This window comes from Polyodon spathula, chromosome 24 (genome assembly GCF_017654505.1).
Source record: "Polyodon spathula isolate WHYD16114869_AA chromosome 24, ASM1765450v1, whole genome shotgun sequence".
In the NCBI taxonomy this organism is placed as follows: Eukaryota; Metazoa; Chordata; class Actinopteri; order Acipenseriformes; family Polyodontidae; genus Polyodon; species Polyodon spathula.
Genome location: NC_054557.1, coordinates 21,460,220 through 21,481,454, shown reverse-complemented (window position 1 = coordinate 21,481,454; position 21,235 = coordinate 21,460,220). Strand labels below are relative to the sequence as shown.

At 38.0% G+C, this 21,235-nt stretch overlaps 2 protein-coding genes and 1 long non-coding RNA gene across 3 annotated transcripts in view; all 3 read right to left on the bottom strand.

The window, feature by feature from the left end:
* Positions 1 to 4,268: 4,268 nt before the first annotated feature.
* On the bottom strand, positions 4,269 to 13,078 carry LOC121298691 (major histocompatibility complex class I-related gene protein-like). Its single transcript, XM_041225878.1, has 8 exons — positions 12,888 to 13,078; positions 7,387 to 7,647; positions 6,906 to 7,181; positions 6,470 to 6,757; positions 5,774 to 5,878; positions 5,569 to 5,601; positions 5,315 to 5,359; positions 4,269 to 5,044 (listed from the first exon to the last, which is right to left on the bottom strand). Exons 1-7 carry the CDS (start codon positions 12,970 to 12,972, stop codon positions 5,316 to 5,318), a joined length of 1,092 nt encoding a protein of 363 aa, XP_041081812.1. The 5' UTR covers positions 12,973 to 13,078; the 3' UTR covers positions 4,269 to 5,044; position 5,315.
* A 2,082-nt stretch (positions 13,079 to 15,160) lies between these two features.
* Positions 15,161 to 19,469, bottom strand: LOC121298713 (mucin-1-like). The gene is made up of 7 exons (XM_041225915.1): positions 19,079 to 19,469; positions 18,239 to 18,364; positions 17,806 to 17,979; positions 17,357 to 17,398; positions 17,217 to 17,258; positions 16,922 to 17,010; positions 15,161 to 16,765 (listed from the first exon to the last, which is right to left on the bottom strand). The coding sequence occupies exons 1-7, from the start codon at positions 19,290 to 19,292 to the stop codon at positions 16,631 to 16,633; spliced, it is 822 nt and encodes a 273-aa protein (XP_041081849.1). The 5' UTR covers positions 19,293 to 19,469; the 3' UTR covers positions 15,161 to 16,630.
* Positions 19,470 to 20,326: 857 nt separating this feature from the next.
* The window catches only part of LOC121298762, a 6,533-nt gene continuing 5,624 nt past the window's right edge, over positions 20,327 to 21,235 (bottom strand). The window contains exon 3 of the long non-coding RNA XR_005947320.1: positions 20,327 to 20,786. This is a non-coding gene — a long non-coding RNA (uncharacterized LOC121298762). The remainder of the gene's footprint in view (positions 20,787 to 21,235) is intronic.

Genomic DNA, 21,235 nt, shown 5'->3' with positions numbered 1-21,235 from the left:
AGTTGCATTTGTTCTGTATGTTTTTTACTATGTTTAAATCTATAAGGTCCTTGCTTGCCTGATATCATCCAAATCATCAAACAGCTCCTAAGGTACAGATCCCTCTTCATTCCTCTGTCACGCGTACAATACAATCACTCTGCGCGGTGTTGAATCCGTTCACCTTGTTCCATATCTGTGTTTCAAGAGTTGCTGTGATGCTGAATGCAGAGGAAGTGAAAACACAACTCAGCTGAGCAGGCAGGATCACTGCCTGGCAGCCACTCCCAGTAAACACAACTGCTTACTGAATTTTACTGTACTGCTACAAATCCTTTTTATTCTCATACATGGCCCCTTCAAAGTTTAAATTTGTCCTTCCTTCCCCCAAAACCATTCTCGATTGATCGACTTCAGAAGACTAGATATTGGGAACAGGGTCGTGAAGATTTAAATTGGAGAATGTTTTAGATTACCTGCTGTGCTGAACTGCTAAAGTGTGTTTTCCCAGTAAATTTGAAATGTTTATTGTGTTTAGTTTTAATGTGAAAATAATTATTGCGTTGTTTTCCTTTTAATTATTGTATAACGTGTTTAACATCTTTGTAATGGTAATTTAATTAGGAGAATGAACCTGAAATTGTTATCCAGCTATGATCACTATAACTAAAGTTCTATCAAAATGAAGTTTTGCTCTTTAAATTTTATTGTTATCTATACACGGTAGAGGGAGGCAGGTTTGGTTGATGATCCACATTGTTTATATAACAGTAATGTCATTCAAACTCTTAACGCAAAAGTATTGATTTAGGTCAGGAATTAGCTTTCTGTTTTACCCATCCAGGATTAATTCTTTGATCTGTACTTTTACACATGAAATCTAATTGCTTTCAATTTAACTGTTACGAACTGATTGAATAACATTTAAGCTTTGCATAGACATTGATAAACGAACTAGCAATTAAATTGAACTCATGGATTTACATGAAGAGCTTTAGTTAATCTTGCTATTTTTTAGAGACAAGTGTATTTAGTGTACTGGTGTTTAAGGTTGATAATAGATTTGATCTATACTTCATATTTTAGTTTTATTTCTGATTTTGTTTGACTCCTATCTTTTTAGATTCTGCTGTTCATTAAACCCTCTTGTTTGATTGTATTGTTAATTATAATTCCTCAATCTTAACAAATTTATTCAACTGGAACTAATCAAATGCAAATTTGCAGAAAAGTAGAATTACCATAATGTTCCTACACATTGAGCACTTTAAACGTGGCCCTGGTTTTACATTCATTCTGGGAGCTTAATGATGCTAATAGCTGCACAAACAGATTATTCCATTATTTGATTTACCATTTCAGAGTGAACAAACAGCTGCTTGGGCTTGTCTGGATTGCTGTTCTCCACAGATTCTGAGAAAAGCAGCGATCTTCGTAAACCCAACCAGCTGTTTTTTCACTCTGAGTGGTAAACCAGCGACTCTCGCCTGATTGTCAGCACCTGATTTCTGTGGAGAGCTCGATTCGAATAATCGGTTTGTGAGCTCTAGTGTTAATTAAATGTATGTAGAAATAAAAAAAAAACTATCAACAAACTATACATAATTTGTGACAAAGACCGTATAAACCCGAGTCAACAAGCTCCCTCCCGACCTGTGAGGGCGCTGTTTAACAGGAACAGTGTGCCCAGGACTGGATGGTAGGTGGGCGGAGTCAGGCGGAGTCAGGCAGCAGTCATCGCTCTAGTACGGTAAGCGATGTGTCAGTCATGGATTGGAGAAGACGTGATTGAACTAGCTATCAGAGGGGGTGTGACTAAGGGTATTTTAGGGGACGTGATCGTAATCTGTTCCTTCACCACACCTGCACAAGAGCACTCACTATCTGGAGACGTAACCGTGTCTGTGTTTTGTGCTAGTTATTAGTGTCTTATTATCGTCTTTGGACCGAAACCCTTGTTTTCGCTGTGTAGTGCCTGTGCTTATTATTTAAGTGTTGACACCAGTCAAATAAAGGAGCTGTTTTATTGAACTTCCACTGTCTTGCATGTGTGTGTGAGAGTTATTTCTGAACTCTGCACTGCGCACTTCAAACCACTTTGCCACAGGCTTCTACATCTGATGCTCACCGTCCTGAACTAAAAGGTAATACACAGAACATTTTAACCTGTATTTTATAAATGAATGTGTGCATTTTCCTTACTTTATTTGTCTTTATTTATATGCCCCGCCCCATTTGAATACGCAAGGAACTTTAATGCATCCGTTGCTGAGCAACAAGCTCAACAACAACAACAAGAGCCTGTCACTGGGGAGATCAGATTTGGATTGACACCGGCATGATCACCCCGCCCCCCCCATAGTTCCAGATTTTGGACTGCACCTCTGCTCATGAAATGGTTCTGTAACAGCTGCGATAACTTTTGCAGATATAAAAAGAGTGACCTGGCTCCCGAGTGGCACATCCAGTAAAAGCACTCGCGTGGAGTGCAGGATGCGCCCTATCGCCTGGGCGTCGGCGATTTGAGTCCAGGCTATTCCTTTGCCGACCGAGCACGGGAGCTCCCAGGGGGCGGCGCACAATTTCCGCCATCTGGGGGAGGGAGGGTTAGTTCCGTCAGGGTGTCCTTGTCTCACCGCGCACCAACGATCCCTGTGGTCTGTCCGGGCACCTGCGGGCTTGCCTGTAAGCTGCCCAGGGCTGCGTTGTCCTCCGATGCTCTGGGGGGGCGGGGCTGCATGGTGAGTCTGCAGTGTGTAGAAAAGCGGGCTTCGGAGAACAGCGTGTGTGCTTCTTCGCCCCTCCTGAGTCAGCGCAGGGGTGGTAGCGGTGAGCTGAGCTAAACAAGATAATTGGACATTACTAAATTTGGGAGAAAATAACAAAAAAACTGAATAAACTCAATCATGTTTATTTGTTGAATTTCTATTGCCTGTTAATGAGCAGCCTGCTAAAGTCAGCGTTTATGATTGATTTGAGATCCTTAAACCTATGTATGAACTTTTAATGTTTGTTGGCTTAGTTATTTGACTTGTTAAACTCTCGATCTAGTATCTGCCAAGACAAGCATATATTTATAAAAACTGGGGATGCAGTGCTGTAACAACAAAGGGGTGTGCTGTGAAACTGCAGTCTCTCTCGGTAAGTGGGTGTTCATATGGGGGGTGGGGTTAGACTGGCAGGCAATCCCCAACTCCAATAAACGATGGGACAGGTACTTCTGAATGTTCCTATCCTTATTATATATGTACATACAGTGCACTCCACTTAATTGCAGAATTCTTGACGAATGGCAGAACAACAGAAATCCAGACAGCAAACGACACAGATTTGGAGAAACAGAAGACGTGGAGTCTATTGAAACCATTAGTCATGCTTTATGCAGTTGTAAAGTTATGCTGTAGTAAAATACAGTATATATCTCAATCTTTATTTTATATAGCACCTTTCATAGTGGAACACCATCACAAAGCACTTTCCAAGATGCAGTAAATACAAGAAAATCCATACAAGAAAATCCATAGAGAAATGGATAAAACATGATTGATATACAGTGGAAAGTACATAATCGTAGCATAATACATGAAATAGTATACTGAATACAGTGAAAAGTGGAGAACACCTGAAATAGTACAATATAGTGGAAAGTGCAGAATACATGATAGTAACAATACATGAAACAGTAGCAGCAGCTAATAACAGATATCAGGCTTAAGGAGCATGGTGGGTTTTGAGAGTTGATTTAAAGCGAGCGACGGTGGGAGCATCAAGCACCAAAGCTGGGACAGAGTTCCAAAGAGTTAAAGTGGTGAAGCTACATGAGCGTTGTCCAAGTGTGGTTCCCCTGGAGTGTGCCAGTGTACCGACACCATCCCTGCCAGGGGCATAAAAAGGAGCTGTGGTGGTTTAACACCCCTACCCCCGCCCCTTGCCCCTCGCCCTGCCTCCACTCCCACCCTCAAATGCCTTACCGTGGAACGGCCCCTGCAATGGTACAGTATACAGTTGTATGTGTGAATTTTCATTTTCCATATCCATACAGTGGATGCATTTACTTCACGGCAATGATAAGTCTAATTTTGTATGTGTCACTGACATACTTGTTGATACAGGGACACTAAATTATCTTTTAATTATGGGTCATTACATGACAAGCGGTAAAATAAAAAAGAAACATCACTGACAATAATATATATATATATATATATATATATATATATATATATATCTATATATATATATATTATATCAGTATTGGAATGTTAAAATATGTGTTACATTTATAACTTACAATTACACAAATATCCTTGCACCTTAATATACTAATGCATCACTCAAATTGATATATTTTTTATAAACATTTAAAAAGTAATAATAATAATAAAAAAAATTAAGCATTTACATTTAAAACAATTCAAGCTTCATAAAAGACTGAAAACAGTTTCGAATTTACAAGAATACGACAACCGTCTTGGTTCCCCCTTTCCAATGCCGTACATGCGCATGTCTCCAGCACACATCTCTTCCAGGTAACAGTAGCGTTGTAGGGTTACCCCTGGATTGTACAATAACTCTAGAGATCAGACCATCTGATTACCATTCTATACACTGCTGTTCACGTCAACCACAATGTACATCAAACCCTAGGTGGACAAAATAGTGAAGAACATTTTTAATGCTACAGATAACTCCACTGCTCCAATAACTACAATGCCCTCAGACAGTGCCTTTAACCCTTAAGCCCAGTGTAGATACATACACTTCTAAGTAAATAAAATTATATTAAACTGCATGACCTATTTTCAAAAGCCAATTTGATTCAGATGAAGTAAAATAGCAATGTGATATCTAGAAAGTCAGACTAGGATTACATTTGAATAAATGTGAACTTCTAAAATTGTCTACATGACTTTTGTGAACAGGGCCCCATGTTTGTGGAGTTGTCCAGTTACAATATGATATTATTAAGAACAAATGCATTGCAATAGTGATGGGCAGCCTCTTGTTAAAGCGGAAACTCAGTTGTGTTGTGTCTTCACTCTCTCTGCAGTCAGCACCACAGCAACTGAAACAGATACGGAACAAGCAGATCGTAGTTAGTCAAGCACAATATTGAGTGGGCAGAGAGTAATCCAGATCAAATCAGCCTCGCTTGTTCTAATTTGCTGTTGTTAGCTAGAACACCATTTAGACGAGGTGCATTCACAATCTGACTCGGCACAGCCATTTATAGGAGTTCACTCAGAACGGATTGTGTATTGTTGTGCAGTATTTACAGATAGTGCTGGAGATCAGATCAGTTGGTCAATGACAATGAAGGAAGATAGATCGGTACCTTAGGAATTACTGGATGATCTGGAAGACGCATCACTTTCAGTTGCTGAAATATCAGGAAGGAATAGATCGTTATAAAAAAAAAAAAAAATGTACCATACATTGAAAAAGGTGCTGTTGTTTTAAACATGACACCAACAGCACAAATAAACTGCAATGTGGCATAACTAACAATGTATGCAAGTCTAGAGCGTGTTTAGAATTTCAGATTAGTCTTTCCATATTTCTTCAATTAGAAACAGCTTAAATACTCACTTTGAGCTGCTTTATAGTCCAGGGTCTTGGCACCTGGGAGTGAATAAAACCGGATTAATGTTCAATTCTGACTGTGCTAACATCACTGTTCATCTTTCTGGGGATATTAAAATAAATGGCTATAATTGATACTCTTAAGTACATAGAGAGCTATTATAAATGTATCAATGAAGCAGCTCCCAGCCCTGCCTCCCAGTTCGCTCACCTGCTTGTCTCATCTTAAAGATCACAACTCCAGCGATGACCACAGTGATCAGGAGCAGTGCAGACACCACAACTCCAAAGATAATCCCAGTGTGTGAACCAGTCCCTGCAACAGCAAACACAAAGCAGCTCAGGATCCATGAAGACAGACCTGCCTCTGCAGCATAGAGCTGTTTAATTGAGATTCCTACCTGTTAGTAAAGGAGTGTTTCAGCTTACAGACAGCGCTAACCAAGGTTTTAAAATCAATCTATTGGCATTGGTAATATTCAGTCTTCCTTTTCTTTATATTTTATTACATTTGGTGTATGAGGAGATCTCACAGACAATGCCATATATGAAGTCGCAAATACTTCCTGATACTTTGTCACGTGCTGTAGTTTAAACTGCAATCAGACCATGTGACCTACAGCAAAGTTATCAAGATGTAGCCTGGCCTGAAAATCTACCTTTTTCTTTGAGGTGGTGGGGTACTTCTTGCCCATTTTACCCCAGCCAGATAGCTTACTCACCAAATATCCCTCAATATAATCATCCTTTTGAAATGTTTGCAAATGACTTTAATGAGCAAACCATCTCACAAGGGCATTAAAATCACCCTGTGTGCAGCATTTACTGGGTCACCATAAAGCAGATCTGTACATGGAAGCCACTGCAATATGTACCAGCTCTCCCTCTCTATCTCTCTCTCTCTTACCCCACTCCTTCTTTATCTTCTCCCCCAGACTGGCGTGTTCCACCTGGCAGGTGTATCTGTGTCTCGCCTGCTCTTCCGGGCTCACGGTCAGGGTCTTTCTAACCTGGTAGGTCCCGTCCATGTTGGGCAGCACCTCCCCACTCCATACCCCCTCCTCCAGGGGACCCTGCCCGTCTCTCAGCCAGGACACATTGACATCTCGAGGGTAGAACCCAGTCACATGACAGATGACCTCTGACCCTGCATGTGGATGAGATTTCTTCTGCAACAGCCTCACTTCAGGGGGAACTGCAAAGAAACAATCCCATCAATGTTACTGCAAAAGTTTAGCTTGCAAAAAAAAAAAAAAAAAAAAAAAAAAAATTAAAATAACTCTCATGTAGCGCCCTCTAACCAGGAACCTGATCATAAGTGGGCCCCTAGAATGGTTCAGTACCTTTCCTCTCCAGCATCTTCTTCGCACGTAGGGTGTATTTTTTCAGCCAGTCAATACACTCCTGTTGAAAAAGGTGCAGTATGTATGCTTTCCAGTTTGGATCAGCTTCCCATTTCCTCTTATGGTACAAAGCCTGTGGCAAGGAAGCTGTCCAGGTTTCTGTCTCGTCATCAAAAGTGATATAATTTTTCCCATCATATACATCCTGCATATACCTCCTTGCAGTGCCATCCTCATCAAGCTCACAGCTGATCATCCGCTGTAAAACGTGAATCCCTAGAGACAAATACATTGAACACAAAAAACCTGACAAACCCCACACTTAAAAGCTGACCATTTGAAACCAGAAAGAAACAGAGCTCCTGCCTACTGCAAGAAATCTTATTTCACAGGTAAAGATATTGTATTATTACAGCCCACACACATTAAGCATTGGAAAAAGACACTTCAAATTTATGAACCTAAACTCCCCTGTACTTACCTCTGGTATGTTTAAATTGAAACATCATATTTATTAAAGAAATTTTCATCCACTCATATTGCTCTTCAGCGTGCATATTATGTCTTGTCCAGTCCTGCTGACTCTCAGACTTGTTCATACAGTTCGTTCGCAGGACCACCTGTTTCCTACCCCTGTCGTAGTATTCAAGCTGCTCATCATTCACCATGCCAATCAAAACAGATTCTTGAAACCATTTCTCTGTTGAAGTGGCAGTGAAACAATACCGCAGCGAGTGAGTTCCTACAAAAGTAGCAAAAATAGCAAGACATGGGTATTTTACTACAACAAAGATCCTTCAAGGGCTCGCTCCTCAGTACCTTTCAGACATGTAAAAAATCTATATATATACACACATATTTTTATATGTTATATATACATATATTATATATATACACACACACACGCACACACACAGTACTGTGCAAAAGTTTTAGGCAGGTGTGAAAAAATGCTGTAAAGTAAGATTGCTTTAAAAAATAGACATGTTAATAGATTATATTTATCAATTAACTAAATGCAAAGTGAGTGAACAGAAGAAAAATCTAAATCAAATCAATACTTGGTGTGACCACCCTTTGCCTTCAAAACAGCATCAATTCTTCTAGGTACACTTGCACAAAGTCAGGGATTTTGTAGGCATATAGTCAGGTGTATCATTAAACAATTATATCAAACAGGTGCTAATGATCATCAATTCAATATGTAGGTTGAAACACAATCATTAACTGAAACAGAAACAGCTGTGTAGGAGGAATAAAACTGGGTGAGGAACAGCCAAACTCAACTAATAAGGTGAGGTTGCTGAAGACAGTTTACTGTCAAAAGTCATACACCATGGCAAGACTGAGCACAGCAACAAGACACAAGGTAGTTATACTGCATCAGCAAGGTCTCTCCCAGGCAGAAATTTCAAGGCAGACAGGGGTTTCCAGATGTGCTGTCCAAGCTCTTTTGAAGAAGCACAAAGAAATGGGCAACGTTGAGGACCATAGACGCAGACCGTAGACGCAGCATCAGGGAGGCATCTGATTGGCCCCAAATTTATTCTGCAGCATGACATCAACCCCAAACATACAGCAAAAGTCATTAAGAACTATCTTCACCGTAAAGAAGAACAAGGAGTCCTGGAAGTGATGGTACGGCCCCCACAGAGCTCTGATCTCAACATCATCGAGTCTGTTTGGGATTACATGAAGAGAGAGAAGCAACTGAGGCTGCCTAAATCCACAGAAGAACTGTGGTTAGTTCTCCAAGATGTTTGGGCCAACCTACCTGCCGAGTTCCTTCACAAACTGTGTGCAAGTGTACCTAGAAGAATTGATGCTGTTTTGAAGGCAAAGGGTGGTCACACCAAATATTGATTTAATGTAGATTTTTCTTAAAACTATTAACATGTCTATTTTTGAAAGCATTCTTACTTTACAGCATTTTTTCACACCTGCCTAAAACTTTTGCACTGTACTGTATTTACACAAATATATATTATATTATATATATAGATTCTCTATATGTGTATATATATATATATAATATATTATATATATCATATTAATCATTATATTGATCGTATATATATATATATATATATATAAAAACACACACACATCTCTCTCTCTCTCTCTCTCTCTCTCTCTCTCTCTCTCTCATGTGTGTGTGTGTATTTTTTCCAGTTTTTATTAGCAGTTCAAGTCCAGTGAATAACCTGAAATGTTACAAAGATATGCAGTAAACTGTTAAAGTTTAAAGTTTAGGTTACCAAAAACCGAAAATTAATACACATTTCAGAGTTATACAAAAAGGCCTTTTTCAGGGAACAAGTAATGGCTTAACAACTTACAGCTGTTCTGCAGCAATGGAAGTAAATTGAGCCTTGAAAGTTGATGCTATCAGTTCCTACAGGTGTCCCAACTTTTGTTGATTACTTACAAACCCTCTGTCTGTATAAAAGCAGTGTTGGAACAGACTGTGTTACTACACCCTCTTAAGCATTATTTGGACAGTATTGTTGCAGGAAGTAGTATATTGCTATCATAATGGCGAGAAAAAGGCAATTAACAAAGGAAGACAGACAGACCATTATAACCCTTAAAAGTGTAGGTCTTTCCTTTAGAGAAATTGCAAAGAAAGCCAAGGTGTCAGTGAGTACAGTTTCCTACACCATCAAAAGGCACTTGGAAACTGGAGGAAACTCTGACAGGAAGATGTCTATATACACATACACACACACACACACACACTGAACAAAAATATGCAACAATTTCAAAGATTTTACTGAGTTACAGTTCATATAAGGAAATCAGTCAATTGAAATAAATTCATTAGGCTCTAATCTATGGATTTCACATTACTGGGAATAGACATATGCATCTGTTGGTCACAGATACCTTTTTAAAAAAAAAAAAAAAAAAGTAGGGGTATGGATCAGAAAACCAGTCAGTATCTGGTGTGACCACCATTTGCCTCATGCAGCGCGACACATCTCCTTCACATAGAGTTGATCGGGCTGTTGATTGTGGCCTGTGGAATGTTGTCCCACTCCTCTTCAATGGCTGTGTGAAGTTGCTGGATATTGGCGAGAACTGGAACACGCTGTCGTACATGTCGATCCAGAGTCGAAACATGGGATCAACACTTTACATGTTGCGTTTATATTTCTGTTCAGTGTGTGTGTGTGTATGTGTATATATATATATATATATAGCACTGTCACATTCAAAATGTGTAATTCTCTACAGTTAATATACAACCAATGTTCCTAAATATAGTTTTTTTATGTCTACCTTTAATTAAAGACCATCAGTGAACTTTCAAACAAAACAAAAACATCAATACATGTAAAAACAGCAACAAACATGTGAAATGTCCCCTTTTTGTACAGGTTGATGAAATTTAGGAGAAAGAGTTCCAATACTTGACACAGTGTCTTTCTTTGACGCTTTGAACTAAGGTTAATAAATTCAGATAACTGGTAGTGCATCACTAAGAGAAATGTTTGCTGTATATATAGTTATTGTAACCAAGCTTTGTTGTCCCTTTAAAAACCACTGACCTGACACAGGAACTTGAAGTTTTAGCTCAGTTGCACACTTTTATTTACACTAATTAAACTAACCAACTGGGCAGCTAAGCTGCTTACCAGTATCAAAACAATAAAAGGTTCACACAGTCACTTAGGTTTTTTTATTTTTTTCCCCTCACTAAGCTTGGGCACACAGCAGCCCTGAACAGACTGGCTGCTTTCTTTAAATACCCTGCACCTAGCCAGGTGCAGGGGATAATTACTAATAAAAACAATTAAACACAAGTGTACATTTATTTTTTTAGCAGGAATAAACCCTCTCCTTGCTCACACACCAATATATTTTATTTATATATATATATATATACACACACAATTTCATAAATTATAATTTTCATGGGAACTACATATTAAACATCAATGGAACACTTCACACAAAAAAAGCCATGATAAATACAGCTTTAGTCATGGATGATCGTAGGTATGTTACGAGCCCTCAGAGACAAAAAGCTGAGCTCAGCAGTAGCATTAGGCATCGGCATAGTAAAGCAGGTTCCTATATGACATCATTAGTGCATTATTTTTATTATTGCTTTTTTAATTTTTTTTATTATTATTGTGTTAATGCTAAAATTCTAGGTGATGCAAAACTTTTGGCCATAGCTGTATACTGACAAATACATATTCATGTCAAACGGGATTGTTAGTTAGTTCAGGAAGTTGTATTTATTAACTACAAACAAATTGCACTAAGTAGTGTATGCAGCATTTTCTAACCAATTTCGCTATGAAATTTTTTTTATAAAATCCGATTTTAAGATCCTATCCGTTGTGAAACACACGGGATTTCGAAATATGACTGCTTTACGCGTATACGCAGTTTGCCCTAAACCAATCAACCACTCAATCCTTCAACATAAATATTGGATGCAGTGTTGTTTAACGTGATGCTACGCAAGACCGTCGTAGACTCAACAGTTAATAGAGATTGATGTTTGTTAACACAATTCATAAATAATAATGCCGTTTTTTTTTATTCGGATTGGTGATTTGTCTATTTATCCGCCACAATACATATTGCAGCTCTTTTGAAAAGCGTAAAAAAAAAGAAAAATAAAAAAAAAAACAAAAAAATTGCGATAAAATATATGTGATTGGCGGATAATACGATTTTTTTGGGAGACCATCTGGCGATTTTTTTTTTTCTTTTGAGTATTTAAAGCGGCGATGTTTTTGATACAATCTTCGATGATAGATTTGTCGTAAAAACCGCTATAAAAAAAAAAAAAAAAAAACCAAAAAGCTATTTTTTTTAAGCGATCTCTGATTTTATTTTTAAGGCGATTTTGATTTATTTTAACGCGATATTATTTTGATTTTCTTTTAAAACGTAGTACGGCTAAAAAAGGGGGGGGGGGGGGGGGGGACAAAATTTCGCATTCCGAATTTTTTTTTTGTAGCGATTTTTATCCCTATTTCTTTGTTATTCGATTTGATTTTTAGCGATTTTTTAAAGCGGATGATATTTTAAAGCGACGCATTTCTTTTTCTTTTTTATCTTTGCGATATTAAGTATGTTCGATTTTTTTTTTATTAAAAAAATAAATCGCTAAAAAAAAAAAAAAAAATAATAAAAACGAAAATATTTTTATTTGGCGATTAGCGATCGATTGTTTCTTCTTTAAGGGCTAAAGCTAAAAAAAAAAAAAACAAGAAATAAAAAAAAAAAAAAAAAAAGTCGATTCGATATTTAAAAGCGGAAAAAAAGCTAAAAAAAAAAAAAAAAGGGGGGGGGACAATTCTAGACGCTAAGACACTACCTGTTGTGTTTTTGGTGCGAACTGATTATTTTTTAAGCGATTATATTTCTTTGAATTTCTTATAAGCTAATATCTGTGTTTTTGTGTTTTTTCGACCTTTTCCTTTTCTTCCCCTCGATGTATTTCTTTTCTTTGCGATATTATTTTTTGTAGCGATAAAAAAGGGAAAATAATAAAAAAAAAAAAAAAAAAAAATAAATAAAACAAATAGCTAAACAAATAACAAAAAAAAAAAACTTTGACTTTATAAGAAGATAATACGATCGATTTGAATTATTATTTTTTTGTGGTGACTTTAAATCTCGTTTTATTACGTTGTATATGCTTATATCTTAACTCTTGTACATGGTTTTGATTTTAATTGGTTTATTAAAGCATTGTATCTTTTTGATTGATTTCTGATAGCTAGCTACCCCCCTCTGGCAATTCTATTCTTATGGACAACACTGTGGTAAGTTTTTAAAGAAAACCAAAGAATACGTTACCTACCAATACATACCACTCGAAAATAGACATATGTTTCTCTATTATTTTTTACAGTGCACTTAAAACCACTGTTGCAACATATACAATGTAGAAAACAGAAGACTGAGACATGTACCAAACAAATACCAAATAATTTGTAAACATGAAAAACTTACCGACAGACGCAGAAGTAACCAAGATATGCGCAATCAGTATTGAAGCCAAAGCCTCATAGTGCATTACCAGCCATAATACAGCCATCTTTGCTCCCCACAAAACAATCTATTAATGATATTAATCCAGATACTTGCAAAAAACCCGACTAGTTCCGTAACTCTGACACACTTGCAGGTAACATAAGGTTGCAACACTTGATTAAGCAACTCATTTCAATTGAAAATAATGTGATTGGCTATGTAAACTCTGAACCAATAGAAAGTGGAGAGTCATCAGTCGTGAGCAGAGTTTAGTTTGTTCAGGTTTAAAAGTGAAAGTATGCTGAAAATCTGCGCCTCACCTTCAAATGACTAATCTGAAAAATAGCTGTTCAATTGAACAATAGCGCATTTGGAGACGCAGAAATGTGCTAGTGGTTATGCCAGTTTGATAATTCGTTTATCAAAATATCTGAAGATATAAATATGTAACTTACGGTGGCCCTGATGTGCAAAACACAAACACAACAAGAAAAGAAGAAACACAAAAAGAAAAACACAACATTAAGAAAACACAACGACATTAACGTCAAACGGGTAGGTACATAGGAAAGGGGTTGTTGTGTTTTCCTAATGTTTTTGTGTTTTTTTTTTTTTTTTTATGTTGTTGTGTTTTCCTAATGTTTTTGTGTTTTCTTAATGTCGTTGTTTTTCTTTTTGTGTATCTGCTTTTCTTTTTGTGTTTTGCACTTAAGGGCCACCGCTGTAAACTATATCTCTAAATCATTTTAAAGGTATCTAAAATACGTTTACAAATATTTGAAAACGTGTCTCGAAATAACTTCCCGTTTATTTTGATATGTTTCTATCTTGAAATGACTTCCTGTTCATGTTCACGATGAATCTTGTTAAGAGATTTAAGATTTAGTTAAATATTTAGCTAATTGTTAAATATTGTGACTAGATTTATAAATTATATCTGAATGTACACATTTTAAAAAAAACATTTATTTTCACAGCATTTAAAAATCTGGGGAAAAAATACAAGATTTAAGTTAAATCTGGAAAAAAAACAAAAAAACACGTTAAAATATTAACGCTTTTTTTTTTTTACACCTGCCACCCCATATTTTAAAGCAGCCAAAAACCGCACGTACAGTTAATATTATAACTAAGTAATTCAATACACTGGTGTAGATAATATTTCAGTAGCGTTTACTGGCAGCATCGTTTTCCGCGGTCTTTTTCGTGATGATTTTCGGTGACGCGAGGGGGGATCCACTCCTGCGTTTTCAGATCAAAATAAAATAAATCTCTCCCATCATCCCCATCATAAGAATACCCCCACTGCCCCATCATCATCATCATCACCACAAAGCTCACACCGCGATACCCACTGGTAAGTGCGAACTCCGACACCAAAAAATAAAAAATCTAGAATCATCTAATCTGGTATGGTACTGTTAAATAAATTGACACCAAGTGCCCTATTTTCCAGTGTGCTGTAACAGAGGCATGCCATATTATCCCACGCAGTACAGTATATGAAATTCACAGGGAAGGTTGATCTACAGCTGTGGCCAAAAGTTTTACATCACTTAGAATTTTAAGATCATAATTTTGATATTTTATTTAACATCATGTAATCAAAGGAAACTACAAAATAATATCGCAGAATTCTACAGTTTTCTTCAGTTTTTCATAGTTAAAAATAAAAATAGTTAATTCTATAGGGTGATGCAAAACGTTTGTCCACAGCTGTTCGATAGGACTGGACCCCTGCACCAAGCAGATGCATTTATAGAACTGCAAATCAATTCGTCAGCGTTCCTAACAAAAAAAAGTTACTCGTTTAATAAAGTTATTTGTCCTTTTTATCTTATTATGTATGTGATCATTTATAGACATTTTTCTAAAACATTTCTGTGCAGAAAGGTACCCGAATAATCATTACAAGGTTTTTTTTTTTTTTTTTTTAAAAGAAAATAATGAGGAAAATCGCTTTCTAATAGCGGTCTTGCCCTCTCGGTGAAGGCATTGGCACGATCACTTAATTAACATGACTATGGAAATATGCACCGTTAAAACAATAAGCTATAACATTAAACCAAGTCACTACCGCTCCGCTATGGGTTATTCTGTCACAAAGTTGTGTTCCTGTAATTCACTGCAGTCTCTGTCTGTTTGTCTCTTTGCTAGAGTGATAGCTGCCCCCCTTGCTCTAACTCCAATTTTGACTGTTTCTCGTGATAACCTGTATACAGAAAGTGATTTCCAGAGTGTAATGACTTTTAATCAACAAACACAGCCACATATTGAAAAGAAAACTTTATTGAAATATTGCACAAAAAAAAATACAGAGCATGAATAGCGAGAAAAGTTGTATCACTAGTCATTACCTAGTAATATTCATATAGAGCACACAAACCCTTAACTATAGCCTTAGTGATGTAACCCCATGTTCATTGCATCCAGCAGACTGCTCATTGAATCAGGCGCACCTGACTGTGTTTGTGAACAGAACAAGGGTTTAAAGTGTTTATAATGAATTGTGCTTTTTGGATTATTTTCACTTTAATGATGCTGCATGGCTCTCCTTCAATGCATTATCATTTCAAGCTTTTGTCCAGTGAGTATGAATTATAAGAAATATCCCCAATTCATTTAGTTAGGTTTCGTTTTGACTAATACAGCTAATTTGTTTATCAGTTTACCGTCATGCAACATTGAGTTAATTAACATCAGTGGATCTATACACTGCTGTCCTTTCACGCCACCTGCTGGTGTTTCTTTTTAAATGCAGGCTGATTATAAAGACCACAGGGGGCGCCACCACTCTTAAACTATACTGCAGGATTGCTTCCACTGCGATAGGCAGCTCCGGTACTGGAGGGTCATTGATTCAGGCAGTGATTTAGGTTGGAACAAAGACCTGAACTGGAAAGACCAACCCCTGCACTAAAGCAACTAGTCTTGCTTACCCAGATTCCCTTACAGCTCCTGCTCATAACTTCTGCAGAGTGATTTGTGAAAGAGGCTCAGCTCAAGAGCTGTCGATGTCGTTTCACTTTAGAATCAAGTGCAAATAAGGATGGTCTTTACCTGCCGGTCGCTTGACCCCTCTTTGTCTGATAAGCAATTAAACCTGGTGTCGTATTCTTAAAGTTTGCAGTTTTAATAATTCCATTATTCATTTCTGTCTCCAGCCTCTCCCGTATATTTGTTTGTGTCGCCCCCTATGGGATTGTACAGTAACTTTCAAGTTGTGCATTTTTCTGATCATCCTTTTGCAAACTGACCTACTTGGAAAAATCTTTATCATAAATCCTTGTTATAAATTAGAGTTGCACTAGTAACTAATGTTATATATTTTACTTATTATAAATTAAAATTAGACCCATCACCTTAAAGAAAATAAATGATTCAAATACAACCTTAAAAGCCTTATTATGAATCATATTATAAATAACAAATGCTGTATATACTGGAATGATTGGAAATACACCCATCTCCACAATATAAATCAGAGCTGTATCCTCAATACACCTTATTTAAAATCTAGTTGTAGTTGCTAATACACAATTAAATTGCACACTCAAAAGCCTAAATTAACCCTTATTCCCACTCTGAATCTAGTTACCTTTACCCATCCACCAATTATAAATTAAATATTGAGAAATAAAAGCTGTTTCTTGTGTATATATTTTGAATAATGATTTGTTTATATAGAGATCATTGGCAAAACGCCCCGAAACCCGGGTATCTCACAGATCAGAGCACTTCCCTTCATCTTCCTCCTTCTCCTCTTCCACATCATGGTGGAAAATCTCTCCATCTTGTTTTCTCCAGCGCATCTTCATGCCATCCATCGGAAACTTCTGGGAGAGGTGCTCCTGAATCTGAAACAACAAGACACAAAATTCTTTCTCTCTGTCTTGGTGAGAAATGAGATTTACAACGCAAAATAAATAAACTATGAGATAAACAGATTGACACAAAGTACAGTCCACATGAAACAGTGTCAGTTTGTAATTCTGAAAGGGAATGTCACCCACCTGCTCTAAAATGGCTTCGCTCACTTTGGGGTCTTCAAGATTCATTCCTATTGGTGCAGCAAATTTGACTCTTCCGATTGCCGTCTTATCTGTGCAGACAAATAAAAGAGTTCAAACAGTTGCCTCATGCTGAATCACTGCAGCTATCAGACACCAAGATTCTTCAGCTTTCCCATTATTGTTGCTGAATAGTTGCACACAAATATCACATGGCTTAAATTCGTCTAGTGGTTCACATGAAACATGAACTGGGCTTTGAATCTGCTTTGATCACTGATCTGATTTCATTCCATACCTTTAGAGCCTGGAGTGGAAGGAGGTTCTGAGGTGTTTGGATCTGTAAGAAAATAACGAAATAAATAAGTAGAATAAAATAATGAAGTAATTTTTAATAAAGCCTTTGTTATGAGTTGTGAATTACATTTAACTCCATACCTTTAGAGACCAGTGTAGAAGGTGAGCTTGAGGGTTTAAGATCTGTAAGAAAAATAAATACAAATAATGAATACAGCCACTGATCCAAACAAGTTGCTCAGTTCAGTGATTTGTTCTTTGTTTAATATTCTTGACACAATGTGCAGTATTGAATCATTAATGTTATCAATTACTTACCTTGTCCTTAGCCTTTCAAATTCCTTACCAACTTTTGTCATACAAGTCTCGTTTTAAAGAATTTGCCTAATTAACCAACTATGAACCAAATATTCTAACAAAACTGCTTCTGAAAAGACTCCTCATATCAGTGCACGATGCTTAACTGATGGGCTTCAGTGCACAGCACTGCTCTACGACTTCCCCTCCTCACTCCCGGTCTAGAAGAGTCTTTTAAGAAGCATTTGTTTGCTGGAGAAGCACATTCTTTTGTAAAGCCAGAGTATACCCACCTTCTGATGCAGGTGAAGTTCCAGAGTGCCCAGGGGAGCTGGCTGGAGGAGAGGTTCCGCCCACCGTGGAAGGCTGCTGGGATTGTTCTCCTTCATCTGGTGTTTGGGAAGTGGCTGGCCCGGTGGTTGGAGAGCTCTGAGAGTCAGACTGAACAGTGGTGGTGTCCTGTAGATCTGTGGAAAGGTTCACATAGAAGCAACATGGTAATTACTACTGACAGGATGTGGGGTCGCAATACCTGCTCAGGGAGTATGAATATGATCCTATCACCACAGGTTTTACCTCTTTACATTCTATGCCAGTAAGATATAAACTTGATTTTAAGATCCTACTCTTGGCCTACGAGGCGTTACATGGTCTTGTTCCATTACATAACAGTTTTTATCTCCATACATCGCTGGCTGTACACTAGCCATATGACTCTGTACCCACCCGTTGCTGCTGGAGGAGCTGTGCTGCCCATTGTGGAAGGCTGCTGGGATTGTGTTTGGGAAGCAGATGGCGGGGTGGTTGGAGAGCTCTGAGAGTCAGGCTGAACAGTGGTGGGGTCCTGTAGATCTGTGGAAAGGATCACATAGAAAGAATCAACCAAGCTCATTACTGCACTGTGATGCTGTCACAAGGCTGGCTGAGTGGTGACGTCAGAAACAGGAAATGAAACCAAAAAAAGACAGTACTGGTGATGTGGTGAATTGAATGTGTTGCTGCACAGTTTATTAGCAAATAGACAAAAAGAAAATAAAAGGTTTGAAACACAAAACACAAAAACAAAACAGTGCGGTGGCCAAACAAATAGATACTCCACTTCTCGAACACACAACCCCGGGTGAGTGAAAACATTTTGCTTTTATGCAGCTGTACCGAGACCCGATTGCTAATCAGTCATTCAGTTGGAGTCTCAATACAACTGCACGTGAATTAATCTAGTGCAATTTTACGTGCTCACATATTATTACATTTTACCTGCATGTGAAGTGCTGTGCAATCCCATGTACCAACTACAATACACCAACATTAACACACTACACGCAGCATATAACACAGAAATACACACAGGGGCGGGGCAACATTTCTGAGCTCTAACTGGATTTCTGCTTATTTTTCAATCACACAAAATACTGTAATTAATCACTAGCACATGACTAGTATGACTACTAGCCTTGATCCACAACATAAGCCTCTTCAGAAGCTGCTAGCAATGAGAAAAAAAAAACAATGGAGCCACACACCCACACGTATATAAAGTGTCTGTATAAATCAGAAGTGACTTGCCTTTGTAGCAGATGAACTTGTTGTTGTCGTTGCAGTCGTTCACCTGCCAGTTCCCAAAATTCCAATCAGCGGTCTTGAGCGTCACACAGTTTGAAGTGCTCCATGTGTCTCCCCAGTTGCTGTAGTTGAAAGTTTCCCCGTTTCCCCAGACCCAAGACCCACCGTCCCTCCTCAGTCCTATCCAGTAGTCGATATTGGACGTGTCTTTGTTCATCAGCTGTTCGATATCCAGGAGCACGTCTTGGCTTGTGATGCTCACCAGGTCTGTGTAGAGAGATCTGCAGTGTTCTCTGGCTTGATCTGCATTCTTCACTGTGTCTACCAGGTAGTACTCCCTCTGGCCGCACAGCGCAGAAGGTCCTGCAGAGAAGCACAGAAGTGTACAGTGGACACAAGGGTTAGGGTTAGATGCACATTTGACTATGACCAGTATTTTATTTGTCAGAGACTTGTTACAATAACAATGCCTCAAATGTTGAAGCACATAGAGCTAGCAAAATATGTCTAAATATTACCATAATTCCTCAGAGTTTCCTATATGATAGATGCACACATTATGGTAAAGTTGTATTAGATTTTTTTTAAAGGATTTTTTTTTTTCAAAGCTGCTAATGAAGTAAATTTACTGATCCCTCTTTTCAGATATTTCAAAGCTGTCCCTGCGTTCTTCAAGAGGCCACAGGAGAGAACACATTGTTTGAGATCCTGTAAAAACTCCTCAATAACCAATCACTGCTTCTCCACTGACTCACATGCTTTCAGTCTTGGTGTCACCTAGTAGAATGAAAGGAGCGATTGGTAAATTTAGTTAATTAGCAGCTTACCAATAAAGGAAAATTGACACCTCCAAAATGACAGTAAGTCATATTAGATGAGATTTACTGGAATTACTTTGGTTTCTCCATGTCCTTCCCTACATTCTAATGGCAGTGCAATTGTGCAATATTATATCAATACTTCAGTGTAAAGTGAAACTTCTGCCTGGGGCCAAATCACACTCAAGCAGTTTCCAATTGAAAGAAAGGAGAGGAACTCATGAAATAGCAACAGTTGGCGAGAAAGCTGAACAAGTTGCACCATCTTGTCATTTAAAGGAACCCCCCATCTCCCCACAAACTGTATGTTATTAGTAGGACATATAATAATAATAATAATAATAATAATAATAATAATAATAATAATAATAATAATAATAGTGCACAATGCTGTGGCACCCAAAATTATACTTGCAGTTTCCCTTAGCTTTAAAATAACAGAGATGATGCAACAGGCAGATCAATCGATTGATTATAAACATCCACATGAACTCTTCTCAGAATGCAATTCTCCTTACCTGCCAAACAGACCAAGCAGTGAGCCTCAGTACAACGTTCGCCTATCCACTCTCCGCTGGGAATCATGGCTCCACAATCTCCATTAGAATCTGGTTCCCAACTCGTCCATTTGCTGTATTGAAAGGCCGCACCGTTTGACCATTCCCAAGGCGAGCTTGCTGTGTTTCTGTGCAGAGCCATCCAAAACGTGTAATCTGTGGTCCGGGAAATTAGTGCCTTGACTGCCAGCATTTCTGTTTCACTGGAAACACTAACCAGATCAATGTAATTACTTTGACAGTGTTGGCGAGCTTCGTCCCAGGTCTTTGTATTTTTGATGACATGGTATCTTCTTTGGGGGCAGCACACTGAGAGACCCCCCATCAATGCACAGACTACAACAACAAAAACAAGACAACAGTATAAGACATTAGTAATAACAGACTATTGCAGTGTTGTAAGCTGAACCAGGTTCTGACACCTCTGGATGTGGGTCGACACGCTTTGACCTGGGTTGAGCGAAATAACAAACAGCCACATCTGCGTGAAGGTTTCACTTCCGCAAGAAATGTTTCTGTTTGGCCATATTTTGTTGCTTGAGAAACACCATGAGCGAGACTGCAGCAGGGATGAAGAAACATTTGATCTAATCAATATTCTGGCTGACAGTTTAAACCAGAGAAGTTTGGATGGAAGTGTCCATAACAAATTTCTTCCAGGGCATTGTTTACTTGCAGTGATTTATCAAAAGCAGTGTGAAATCACGCAGTCAACCTGCATGACACCAGGTCCTGACCCGGGTAGAGCATGCCAGTGTGAAACAGGCTTTAGGCATTTATAAGAA